The 13852-nt window shown below is 42.3% G+C and overlaps 1 protein-coding gene across 2 annotated transcripts; it reads left to right on the forward strand.

The window, feature by feature from the left end:
* Positions 2220–12010, forward strand: CNPY1 (canopy FGF signaling regulator 1). Of its 2 annotated transcripts, XM_005679696.3 has the most exons (5): positions 2220–2455; positions 2573–2768; positions 3983–4186; positions 5940–6036; positions 9978–12010. In XM_005679696.3, exons 3-5 carry the CDS (start codon positions 4043–4045, stop codon positions 10013–10015), a joined length of 279 nt encoding a protein of 92 aa, XP_005679753.1. In that variant the 5' UTR covers positions 2220–2455; positions 2573–2768; positions 3983–4042; the 3' UTR covers positions 10016–12010. The 2 variants fall into 2 exon arrangements, with proteins under 2 accessions (XP_005679753.1, XP_017902143.1); XM_018046654.1 differs by lacking the exons at positions 2220–2455; positions 2573–2768 and adding an exon at positions 3134–3283.

A 13852-nucleotide genomic window follows, 5' to 3' on the forward strand; every position in this document is an offset into this window, starting at 1 on the left:
CTCTCTGAACAAAGGCTGCTTAAAATCTCTCTTATTGATTAAGTTCAGATGGGATTCATTTTTTTCTGATATACAGAACACTGGAAAATTTATCAACCTTTATTATTCTTCATCGAAATGAGCTTCTTTAGATTTCTAATTATATTGTCCAATAAAACTAAACAGTCAATGCTATTTGCATATTATATGAAGAAGTGTCACACAACAAACTCATAGCAGTCAATTAACATAAAAGCTAATTATATATCTCATCAACTTACAAGAGTTTCTGAATTCATGCTCTCCCTATTGTAGCCTAAAGCAAAGGAGGTTTGAATTTTCACTTCTAAATATTGACTTTTAACTAATATCAGAAGTGATTTCAGTATTTTTATGGATGAAAAGTTAGTGATTAAAGTAGATGTAATATTTTCTATAATGCAATTAAATTTTTTATATTAACGACACCTCTAGAAAGAAAACCTTTGCAACAATGTGAAACTAAGCAGGCTAAGTGCTGGTTTCCTATCTCAGGGGCATTCCAAAATAAGCATCCAGATAAGTAAGATTTATTTGAGATTGTCAGACTGTTATGAAGGAGACAGCATACCACAAGGACAGTTTTCACGTCCGACTATACACCATAAGGTAATTGTATCGCTGCCTGATTGTGATAGCTATCAAGCAAGAAATTTGCTACAAGATTAACAGAGACATAGTAATGAGCAAACACGGAAAGCACCCTGTAATTGACTGTTATTAAAGTGTTGTCATAGTGGTCTCGAATAATTCCCTAACTCCAGCTTTCTAGAGAAACTGAACCCCAAACTTTCAGCTACCTTTTTCTGTTTTCAAGTTGGAATATGAGTACCTCCTCCCACCCCCATGTCATTGCTCACAGAACAAGCACATGGTCAGAAGGGGCCTAAAGGTAAAAAAAAAAAAAAAAAGAGTCATAGCTAGGTTTCAGAAAGAGAAAAGTTAGGATTTTACTCTGAGAGTGCACTGAGACAGCAACGAAATCGTAACGGATTGTTTTTGTATTTATAACTTACACCAAATGAGTCCATGTGTAAAAGTAATGGCCGGTGAATCAGTTTTCTCCCGATACAATGATGGCGGCCTTTTTCATTCATATTTTAATGAGGTTAGTATCTCTGAGACCCTCCTTCCAGGACGGAGGCAACGCTCCCCTAAGACTACAATAGGAGTTGCTTTATTGACAAGTACTATTCAAAATCTTCATAGTATAGAAAGAAAGCCTCAGTTTTATTCCACTTGTCTCAATACTTATTGCACTCTTAAAATCAAAACACTTTGAGGGGAGAAAAAGCCTCAATTATTCCCCAAACAGTCTTTAAATTTAGTGAAAGTAGTTCAGCTAAGTGGAATCATTTTAAACCCTAATTGTGTGCATTTTAAAAGTGGAATCATGTTAAACCCTAATTGTGTGCATTTTAATAAACGTATAAAGAGTTGACATGCATAAGCATCTTTTTCTTTAAAATTTTCTCACAAAATCAGATGCGTTGATTGGGATTTTAGGTCAATTTAAAAAAAAGTATTCCTGTGGAAGGAACTCTACTCGTCTCCTGCTGTGTGTTTTTTCTTGCTCTCAGTGAAGACTGTAAAAGGGCATTTTCTGAGCTCTCTGCCAGCAACACGTCCTACTCTTTCTATTAAAGAACGTTTACTAGAAAGAACCAGCTAATTACATCAAAAAGCCAGCTAGCCTTCAAAGGTGTATGAAATCCACAAAACTCACGTGTTGATCCCTGGATACCACATATTTGTGTTAAAACTGGTGCAACACTACTCTATTGGGACATACGAAATCCCAATTTCAAAACAAGAAAAACAATCCTGTTTCGTAGAAAGTTATCACGTGGCTATGGTTTTTTGTTTTGTTTTTAAAAAGCGCCAACCAGGAAATAAATAAAATGGCTCTCAAAAGTAAGTTGTGGAAGGTCTCACGTTTTTAACGTTCTGATTTGTTCAGATCTTATATACTCAGGGTTTTCCTACGCCGCTCAGAAAGTCAGATATGTTTTAAAAAAGGATTTCGAAAGTGGTCTCGGCGCCACGGGAACCAGTGTGGTGAATTCGTCCAGGGTTCCAAGAGCACCCTCCAGCGCGCAGAGCCTCTCTTTTCAGTGACAGCGTCTCCCCAATGCTTACGCTGAGACTGGGGACTGGGGAGAGGACTAGGGAGGGGCAGAGAGAAGGCATTCCTGATGACAGATTTCTAAACGAAAGCGCCAGCTCTTCACTTGGAGGTGAAAGTGCCGCTTTGTTGACATCCAGAAAGTGCTAGGAGCCTCTTCATATGGACCAGACCAGGAAAGACACAGCAGCACTCTCCCGGCAGAATGAAGACCATACTCATTCTGTTCACGATCTGCTTGACTAATTGTAATTTAGAACTGACTTCTCTTTCCTAGCTTTTAAGTCCCAACACGTATAATCTTTCGTCTCCGTAAGTCCATAAAACAGATTTTGTTGGTTAACCTATGTTTTTGGTTGTGTTTACAACTTACGAGGCTTACATGGCACAATTAAAAGTGTGATTACTTTGTATTTATTGTTTTTATAGTGCACTTTCAGCTACTTTTTAAAGGGTCTTCTGATCGTAGACATGAAAAAAAAAAATCACTCCTTTAAAAAAACGATATTTTAGCGAATCAAGGATGTTGCAGTAGACTCCAGCTGAACAAACGACTTAATTGCCAAGCTGACCGCAGGGGCCTTGAAAGCAGCTCGGAGTCGGTCTCCAGGTTCGCCGGGAGAAGGTGGGAAATTTCACCCCCACGCCCGTGCTGGGGGCGGTGGAAAGTTCCCGCGGTGCCCTGTCCCCGCGCATAGTTGGCTCCTTGCTGGGACTGGGGGTGAGCGCAGGGCCGCCGGCGCGGTCGGGGCTGCAAGCAGGCTTGCGCTCAGGGGCGCGGGGCGCGGGGCGCGGGCGGCGGGCGGGGCGCGGGGCCTTTGTGCGCCCGGAGCGCGCCCGTGAGCGCCGCGCGGTCGCCGTTACCGGAAGGGTTCACACTGCGTCTGAAAGGGGGACAATGGAGGCGCGGTATATGCACAGCGCCGAAATCGAGTTCATTTGTGGTCCGGCCCCTTTCACCCCGGTTGTCAGGCAAACTTCCTACTTTGATCAGCAGAGGGTGGAGAGGCAGAAAGGCCCGCGGAGGCCGGGGCCGCGGCGCGCCCGCGGCGCCCTTGGCGGGTCCCCGCCCCCTTCCGGAAGGAGCCGCGGGGACGCGGCCTCCTGCACCTTGACCTGTCTAGGCGGCCCCCGAGTAGGGTGGGTTTGTTTTTTTTGTCCCTGTTACCAAGGGCGCGGGGTGCTCTTTGACCCCCGCGCGGGGCGGACGTGGTGGTCACAGGGTCCCCTGAATCCTCGCCGGATTCCGGAGGGAGAGGGGCGCGCGGACCCCCGCACCGGCTGCTCCAAAGACGACGCGCCCGCGCCCCGCGAGCGGGGACAGGCTGTCCGCCCGGCTTTTCCCCGCCACGCGGCTCCCGGCCCTGCCCAGGACCCCGGCGGCCGCCGAGAGGCCAGGCCGCTGCGGAGCGCGAGCCCGGGCCTGGGCCCAGCTCGCGAGGTGCGCGGCCGCAGAGAGGCCCCGCGCCCCGGCTCCTGTCTATCGGTTTCTCGCAAGTAAATAGATAATAACAGCCCTTCTCTGTGGCTCAGAGCCTTCTTCTGCATGCTCCGTGATTTTCAGAAATTATCTCCTGTGGAAGGATAGTTGCTAGTTTGATTAGAAGTTTCTCTTGTGATCACTTTCAAACATAGGCACCTGTTAAAAACCGGAATTGAAGCTAACCTCTTAAAGGCTGTAAATAATGTAGCTGGGCAGTAACCAGACAGGAAGACTGCGCGCGTGAGGTGGTAGTGGGGGGGGGGGGCTGCCACGTGCGTTCAGGGCAATGGCTCTTAAGTAACACTAACATTAAGTCAAGTTTCCTGCCTTTTTTGGTTTTGTTTCTTTCTTCATAGATTCCCTTAGCCCAGTCGGAGGCATTCCTCGCAGACCTCCTGGACAAAGTGTGCGAGCGCATGAATGACTACAGACTCGAAGAAGACCCCGTGACCAAGGAGAGGACTTTCAAGAGATTTGCTCCGAGGAAAGGAGACAAAATATACCAAGAATTTAAAAAATTCTATTTTTATTCAGATGCTTACAGACCGTTGAAATTCGCGGTAAGCTCTTTTTCCGCAGAGGAATTCTATGCTCCGTGAACGTGTTTTTGGTACTTTAAAGAAATTTCTTGCTGTTTGGGATTTTGTTGAGTTTTGAGACAGGCGGGTTAAAATGTTGCCTGTTAGCCTTGTTCTGCTGCTTGCTCCGCGTTAACCAGGCGCTCAGTGACTTGCCTTTCGCATCACTGGGGGGCCGTGGTATTTTCATCTCCGTGGAGAAACTTAAATGATATTTTCCAGGAAGTGCGTTACAAGTCCCAGTGACTTGGAGGCACCGTTTGCAGGCTGCTTTGCTCCCGGGATGGTGGGGAAGGGGACTCGGTCCCATGGGTGGGCAGCTCTTGTACAGGCTCCTGTGCCAGGCACAGGGGCTGTGGTTCTGAGATTAAAATCTAAGTTAAAATGAGTGCTGTTTTCAAATATGGATAGCCACGCGATGGAGGGAGAATGACGCACATCACTTTTTTCTCAGGCTTCACAGAAGAGGGAGAATTCTCTCTCCTCCGGAGTTAATTCAACTATTTTAGCACAGACTCGGTGAAACAAAGGCTTAGGTATGACCGTCGGCCTTGTGGCCCATTTCCTCCCTTCATAATGTTTGCTCTACTTGAATGGTGGCCTCTGGCTCAGAATGTGCCTACCAGATATATGGCAAGAGATTTCATTTCACTTTCGCTGTTGAGTCAGATCCAGTGATGGGAAAGCCTATTTAAGAAATGTCTGTGATTCACGCGGTGGCCAAAATGTCAGACATGCCTACCCCCTGATAGAAGGGCGGCAGCTGACTTTGGAAGATTTCGTTTTAATTAGAAAATCAAGGCAGTAATTCCAGGGCTGGAGATGCTAGAGCGTGGGGACTGCAGAGAGGAAAGTGCTTGTATTTCACAGGTCTTCCATAAACACGTGATAGCGGACGTTAAATATTTTTAAATGCCATTTAAAATTTTTTTGAGTCTCACTTAATGAACTCGGAAAATGAGTTCCAAGTCTCCAGTGAACACCATTTAGCATTACAGTTCCTAAGAGTGTAAGCTTGTGTTTCCCCAAGGCAGACACATACTCCAGTCAGAATTCAAGGGTTTCAGAGGCATGGGTACATTTGAGCACCCTCTTTTCAGAAATGTCATATTTGGGGGCAGAGGGTTGGGGGAGCAAAGTGAAATTATAGATGGATCTGTAACTGTTAGAAAAGAAAGTTTCCCCGAGTGACTGACAAGCTGTTATCCAGAGGGCAATGAAAGATGCGTTTGTGTGTTCATTGCTGAGAAAGCTTAATTGTTTTCACATTTCAGATCCTGCTTTACAACCGCAAAATGGATTGTTATGTTAAATATAAAGGAAACTGGTTTAACCATTTTAAGGAGCCATGTTCTTTAAAGTTTCCAAAAAAACAAAAACCCACCAAAAAAGCGAACACTTTTCAGCTCCATAAGTGGGAGCGCCCCCCCTCCTGTTCCTTGCATTCCATTCCAGTTTGAGGAAGAGAAACAAATACGAAGAACCATTTTCCTGCCTTACCCTCGTCTTTCAACACGACTAATCAGTCAGCTGAGTCTTGGGGAAAATGATGCAATTAGCATTCTAGGGAGAGGGTTCATCCAATGCAATGATGTTTTAAACCAAAAGGGCTGATGAAAATGGACCACCTTGGTAACATGATGTTTTTAGCTAATAAAACTGTAACAAGTCCTTCCTAGCAAGGTGTCCTGTGAGCGCACATCTATCCACATCTGGTGGTGTTCTTTTTCTGCAGTGCGAGACTATAATAGAAGAGTTCGAAGATGAAATATTTTCGCTTGTCACCCAGGAGGCACACCAGCTCGCTGACGCACTGTGCGGTGGAAAGTCAGGTACTGTGTCTGATGCTGCATGCGCCCTCTCCCAGGCCCACCCCTCTCCCGCTCAGCAGCTTGTTTTTATTTTTTTCAAACCGAGCCTCTGTCTCCCTGCCACCGGCCTCGGATGAATCAGAGAGGACTCCGTGTGAGCAGAAGCAAGGCTGCGAGGCCTTGTTGCTTGTACTTCTGCTCCTCAACGTTTTTAAGTGAATTCAAACATGCTTGACTTCCAGCCGGGAAGGAGCAGAGGCTTGGTCAGCCCTGCTGGCATCCAAAGCACTTCTCCTTTTAAACTTTTAGAGCTGAGTTCTCCACCCTGGACCAGGGAAGGATTTCTTTATGACTTGCCTGCTCACCTGCCCCAAGAGAGAGTGGGGTCTCTTTAGTAAGAAATTTCTAATCTTTTCCTGTTGGTTTATTTGGTGCTGGAATTTTTTTTTTCAAGTTCCTTTCCCCAAATATCTACTTCTTAAAACATTCTTTTTCTGGTGTAGAAAATAATATTTGATTCGTATGTGTGAACACATACATACACACAACCAGAAGCTAGAAAACACTACCAAAACGTTATTTCCTGTATACAGAGCTGAAACACAGGATCACCCCGGACCCCCCGCTCCCCCCGCTTAAACACACGCCTTTTAGCCTCTGTCATTTTGATACTTTAAAGGGTGTAGGACAGGTTGCACATTGTCTTCAGATATCTTTGAAGAAATGAGTGTCATATATGGAAATGATGATTGAAAGCTGGGGAAATACTTTTATGCAATTATGGACGCTTCAGATGTTTAGCAGTTAGCAATTGTTTATAATTAAATATAATTAAAAAAAATATAATATACCTGCATCCATAGAATCAAATTTAGTGCCAAAGTCCTTAAAATAATAGTTACTGCAATTTGAAGATATATGTTTGTCATCGAAGTTATTGAACAAGAACGTAATAGATTTCTATTAACATGACCAAGTTTTCTTACTGAGTAGCTGATGGGGTTGTTCTCTGTTTAAAATCCAGTTTGGCTGGGGGTTTGCAGGGCAAAGTGAAGTGATATAGTCAGAATATAGGCAGGAATTCTAGAGCTTTTTCTATTGATTTTGGATATGTGCTGTTGTAAGTAGTGAATGTCACATAATGGGAGCGAACTTCACATCATCACAATTTCCCAGAGAAGGTATTTTTGAGGGTTTTCAAGCAATTCAGAGATGAATGTGTCTGTTAGGATCTAAACAAAAGTGTAATGAATGGGATTGGGAACGTTTGTTTTCCTGTTTTTCCTCCAAGGGTTTGGGCTTGTCATAATCGTCTTTGCTATATGAGTACCTGCTCAGATGTTATGGAAGTCTCTAGAAAGTTTCGCCAACTCTTTATGGCAGGAGTTGCTTCAAATAATAAGATTCTGAGGAAACACTGTTTCCAAGTGCAGCAGTTCGGCTTAATTTCCATTATATTAACTATCTCTTCATTCCTTCCGTATATTTATAATTGGACATAAAAATTAATAGTATCCTAAACAAAATACAGTGTAAAGCGTGAACTTGAGATATGTGCGGTATTACTAGTGTAAAATAAAACATGATCAAGTCATTCTTAATAGCATCGATTTTTAAAAGACTGATTAAGTGTTTACATTGTAAACGTAAGTATCAGTGCACCAGACCTATTGAGAAAGCAAGGTAACGAACCACTCCAGAGGCTTCTCTGCCACATGGCTGCTACCTAGTAAAGTGGAGTGAGCTTTTTCAGGCTGTTCCTCTGTGAAACATACTTATGGGTACTCTAAACAATTTATAAATAAAAACTAGGAATCCATTAATTCTAAAAAGAGGCAAGAGTCCCCGCCCCTCCTAATTGCCCCCTCCCCCACCGCGCCATCATTGAAGTAAGTAAACCACATAACAAGGTCAAGGGGTTTCCAAACTTAAAAATTATTCTCAGGAAAAAGCTAAAGTGACAAAGTAATGAGAATAATCCTAATGCATGATTGCAGCCAACAAAGAAATAGTATGTTTTAACATACGGGATGGTTTTAGAAAGCTGTGTAAAAGGTGAGGCTCTCGTATCATATAGAAACTCCAGATGCTTTTTTCATGTGCTTTGAAATACAAGCACAGCAAGTTTCCTATGGCAGCATGAGGGTCAGCCTCTGTTCTGAAAAGATGAGGCTTTGTTTTATCCTGTTCTACCACAGCTTTGCTGCGATCCCTCTGCACGTTTAAATGATGCTTTAAAGAGATGACCGTGTGTATGTGTGTATGTGTGTGTGTGCGCGCAAGTGTGTAACGGAGGTTATGAAACTACATTAACCAATACTTTTCCTATATACTATGAACAAACACTGTCCTGAGGGCTCGTAAAATATCTACATTGCTTTTAGGGAGATTAATGATCTTTTCAAAGATAGACATTTTTAGAACTAGAAGTTTGGTTGGAAGGTTAATATACTTTATATACACCTTATATATTTGTGTGTGTGACAGAGATTTTTGCTTTTTTTCTAGTTAAGGTAGACCTTTTCACTGTATTTGTAATAGTTAGCATGGGAGCAGATCAGTGCACATTCACAGATGTCAGCATTTCAGCTTTAGAGGTATAAATGACGTGGGAGATTTCTGTAAGGTATTTAAGTGTGCATCATGGTGATTTGATGTGTCCATCCATCTAGTTAATTAACACATGTATGATTGTTTAAAATATAAGGCCCACCCCTATACACAGATAAATGGGGAATAATGGAGAAAACATGTTAAATTAAGATGACTGTGTTTGGCTTTAAAAATAATACTTCCCTGAGATTTTCATAAACATGTGTTATCTTTTCGATGAGTGAGAAGCATCTCAGTGGAGTGCTGTGGGTTTGCAAGCGGACCTGCATACGCCACTGTAGTTTATTCAGTGGAGAGAAGAAAAGTTACCAAGTGCGCTCTGTTTCAGGGGCCTGAGACAGCAATAGTGGTAATAGGCTTTTCTTACGAATCTCCGTTTTTCCTAGGCAGAAAATAAGAGTTCAGTAGATTTTCCCAGTTGGATGTTTTGTAGCACTTGACCCAGGCTTCTCTAGATTGTCATTTTAATGTTTTGGAGTAAAAATGGTATTTTAAAATCTTAATAAGATACAAGGTCATGATTAAAAAGATGGCTATATTTCACTCAAGGTTAAACATGTCACTCTAGATTATGGATGAATGGGTTCTTTGGTTTGTGGAGGTATTCATTAGGAAGAGTGAGTTTATAAATATAAATACATAAATATGTTTTATATACATATCACTTCTGCTTTGGTATCAAATCTTAACATTAAAAAAAACATGAGACCAATTTTGTGACATGAGCAGTTTGAATGGCCACCTAAGGAGTAAGGTCTCAAGTATTCTGAAATGGTGAGCCTGCATTTAAAGTAAAAGCATTTTGACCTTTCTGTATAGATTTTCAAGCATTAAAGAGGGTGGTAAATTCTAATATTAAAAATAATTACTTTCAAGGCTAATACATGATACAAAATAACACAATGGCTAGCCTATTTCCTAGTTTAAATAAATTATGTAGCTAGAATAATCCATCACCCAGTCTAGAGAGCTGGCATTCTTTGCTTCCAGTGGGAAATGTACTATGGATCACAGCCTCTCCGCACCTTGGATTAAGTGCCCAGCACACTGATGCCCTGTCTCGAGTTTTCCTTAAACACTCCCATGGCCATGGGCAGGAGGACACAACCCGTGGGCTTTGTTTCACGGTGCTCCAGGAAGGAAGGCTGGCAGTGCCCCTGGGATAGCAGTGGGTGACCAGCCTGCAGCGGAATAAGCTGCATTCTCTCTACTTGTGTGTATTTGAAAATGTCAGAAGTTTTTTTTTTTTTTTTTCAATGTGCTTCCACAAGAATGTGCTTTGCAGAAAGTAAGTGACCTATGGGCTGATGTTAAATGTGAGCGTGATGCCATCTAATTTTTTCCCCCAGGTCTGTGTGAAACGCCCACTAAGCATACTGAACTCTAGTAATGACGGTGCCGCTAGCAGAGAGGAGTCACGGCGCGGCCCCCAAGGCCAACGTCTGCGTTTCTGTCTTCACGTTTCTTCACAAGAAAAAGCGCTGTGTCTCTTTTTCATACTGCAGGCTCTCATCTTTGATATTTTACTGAATATCTCTTCTTTGGCATCATGACAAATCCCACTTCTTTCTCCAGGTGCAGTTGAGGAGTACATGAAACAACTACTTTTGTGGATTTGGGTATTTACAAACCGTCTTGGCAGGAAAGCATCTAGTTTAGTGAGAGGACAAACGTGAAGACACGTCACAAATGAAATAAGGGTTTAGTAAAACGCGCTGCAGTGTCCACGCGCATATAGAATATAGTGTCCTGTTTGACAAGGACTTGGTTTGATTTCATAAGTACTTGATCAGTCACAAAATTAAGAAAATGCATTGCAAAGTTCCAGGCTAATTTTTCTGGGCTGTATGGCTATCACTGAAAGAAATGAATTCACTTTATGTCAGGAATGAAATTTAAATTGCTGGAAACCTTAAGTTTAAATACTTTCTAATTCCTAAAATTTAACCCAATGAATAGAAAGCAGTGAACACTTTAATAGTGAACAGTTATATTGGCCTTTCTAATGCACGCGTTCTGAACTGAACTGGTTTAGAAAGTTGGTTTATTATTCGTGTATTTGTTATCATGTCTTCTTAAAGGCTGACACCAATGGGCACGTTTGCTTTGCTGCAAACTCTCCTGTCATGCTTTGTTTTTTAAAGGTTTTCACCTAGCATTTAGCATGTAGATTTTACTACTAACCAACTATTGTTCTGTCTGTGGATGTTTTTGTAGGTGTGGAGATGGAAGGAGAGGTGGAAACTTATAGAAAATTGCCTTTTGACCACCTTAATGGAGTGTAGTAATCTCACTCTTAGAGATTTCATTGTCTTGGGGAATCTAATTTGTTGGAGATTTCACTGTCTCTGTTAAATTTACATTTAGTGGAATAAAACTTTAATTGTTTAAAATGTCAGGGCATGCTTCACACACGCGTTTGAAAGAAGAAATTCTCATTGTTATCCCTGAGAAATGTATAAAGTGGGTTGATGTTCCGCCTCCAAAAGCAGAAACTATTTGCCATGTGTTATGTGGTTACCTAGAAAGCACATTACTTAAACTGTTCAGCTGACACTCGGGAGAAAACAGTTTGTAAGTTTAGAAAAATTTGCCAACATGAAGAGAAAGAGGTTTCCTCTCTCCCTTTCCCACCTCAACTTGTGTTAAAAGTCAGGCTTCTATGTCAATGTCATTCATTCAGTGAGAAAGTTTCTGGTTTCCTAGCTGATTGAGAAGTGTGTGGAGCCAAATATTAGAACCCGGTAAATCTGCGCTGCCTGAAGCTGACAAAACAATGGAAATGGCATTTAAGAATCATTCGAGTCATTTTTCAGGACGGTAGGAAAACTGACTTAAAGCGTGGTGCCTAAAACTTTCGTAAACTCACCTATTCAGGTTTCGTTCACTTATCAGATAACAGGCCATAAACGTTTTCCTACCTTCGGCTTCCTTGGTAAACACTAAACTGTGTCTTCACGGGAACACGGCAGAGACGCTGGCATGGAGTCCCCGCTGGGAGCGTAACGTGTGTGTGGGGGGTGTCGCTGACAAACCCTTACATGGACAGTGCCCATGCCATTGTAGAATTTAAGAGAGCGTGGGCTTTGGGTTCCACCCTGAGCGGCCGTGGGGCGGTCTGCCTTCACGCCACTGATGGTGTTTCTCGTGGATGCTGATGCTTCTGCTGTGACGAGAAGCACGCGCCTCGCCTCTCACAGTGAATATCTCAAGGTTTTGCTCAATATGGCTATTCAGTTTTTTCTAACTTCCTAGTAAAAATAATCTTGTCTCTTACAAGATTTTCAGTATCTCATGACGTAGCTATTTTTCTTTCCAGATCAAACTTGCTAAACTCGTGTAAACGTTTGTGATTGCTGATTAAAACTACATTTGAATCCTGGATATGAGTCACTGCGCTTCTTACGGCTGCGACGACTCCTAGGTTTCCCTCTGGGTCATGGTGAGGCTGCGCTGCTTTTGCTAATGAAAAATAATGAGAGAGGAGCCCCTGGCTCCATCGTCCCTCCAACCACGCTCCTGCCTTTTAATGACTTTTATTGACCAAAAAACAAAACAAAAGCAAAAAGCCAGAAAAAAGGAAAAAGAAGACAACACCCAGGGTGTAACAGAAAAGTTTCTTAGAGCCCCTGAAAAGCAACCTAATACTGAGAAGAAATTCCCGGAGAAAACGTTGGGGGAGGTTTATATTACTTATTAAAATAATGAGGAGAGAAGACGTGTTTGAGGTAGACGGTTTCAAATTGTACTTTATGAGATGGTTTCTTTGGGTCTCTATGGAAGACTTCTGTGAGCCTCTTCTCATAAAGAAAAGGACCAAATTGGCTGAGATGCACAGCTTATATTTTGTTATGTGGATTACTATTTGCAAAGAATAAGCCAAGACCAATGAATCTATTTCACTGAGGAGTGGGGAATGGGATAGAACAAAGTCCCAAAAGGGAGCAATCAATACTTGATTTACTAAGACAAGCCCTAAAAAAATAGAGTCGATAGCTGGTTATATTCTTTATACCTGTTTCTCTGCTTGGTCGACATTTATTCATATATGTAATAGTATGATCTAAATAAATATTTTAAACTGTATACCAATCTATCTTAAAATTCATGTTGTAATGAATATGAGAAAAAGCCAGCCTTTGATGTGATCGTGTATCCTGTGTTAAACTCTAAGGCAAATCTTTGAGGTAATCTTTAATCTTGACACCCAGTCCATAGCATGTTCCATAGTTTTATACCAGAATGCAATTAACACTATTATATAGTCACGATAAAAAGGATACTCATTAGATATGTGCATTTTTTAATTGTGATCTTTAGCCTACAATTTAATCCCCCTTTATAAGTTTCTTAAATTCCTCAGATTATTTGCTTTTAGAGCAAGGACTTAAATAAATGAAAGGTCAAATGCAACAAATGAAATATGAAAGTCGTAGAAACTCGTGGCCCATGAATTACCCATAAAACGAGGCAGGAGATGATGTGCTTCTCTGGGGGTCCTGCGTGGCACCTCCTGCCTGAAACATGTATTTGCTGGGGAGGAAGGATCCTCCCTTTTCATCTGTTTTCAGGATTTGCCCTGCTCAAACAGATGATGATTGCACTGAATAGAATACTGGCTCATTTGTCTGTAGGACCATCACCGGAAAGACCAAGCTTTGCTTTGTAAGGACAGTTTGTGGAAGTGGAGTCTAAAGCATCAGATACAGCTCTCTGCCCTTGCCAGTCCCGGGGGGACTTGGAAGGTGGCTGGGTGGGTAGAAACCTAGGTTTGTAGGTGCAGCCTACAAGCCTGTGTACACAGATAGGAATCAAGTCAGGGCTCAGAGAGCCCAGCTACAGCGTGGCCTGCACCAGGGTGATCCCAGAGAAAAAGTGTCCAGAAATTTCTTTAATTCCTTAAAGAAAAAAATCATTCCTATACTCCCAGCTTGATTTCCAAGAAAGAAAAAAGATAGGCTGTACCATAACACACATAGAAAATGTTCTACCCCACAACAGCAAACTGTTCCTGAGACACGTTTGATCTGTTACAAGGTTAGCGGGAAGCGTGCAGGGACAAGAGAGGACAGACTCTGTGTGATCAGTACCTTGACACCACGGGATTTCTGCACCATGGTTTATGGCCCTGGATATGTTCCAGCGTCTCCTAGTTTACAGTCTATGAGAACTGGAATAGGATTCATATCCTAGTGTTGTGTGAAAATTATAGAAATCTTCATTA

The sequence above is a fragment of the Capra hircus genome, chromosome 4 (genome assembly GCF_001704415.2).
Source record: "Capra hircus breed San Clemente chromosome 4, ASM170441v1, whole genome shotgun sequence".
Taxonomy (NCBI): Eukaryota; Metazoa; Chordata; class Mammalia; order Artiodactyla; family Bovidae; genus Capra; species Capra hircus.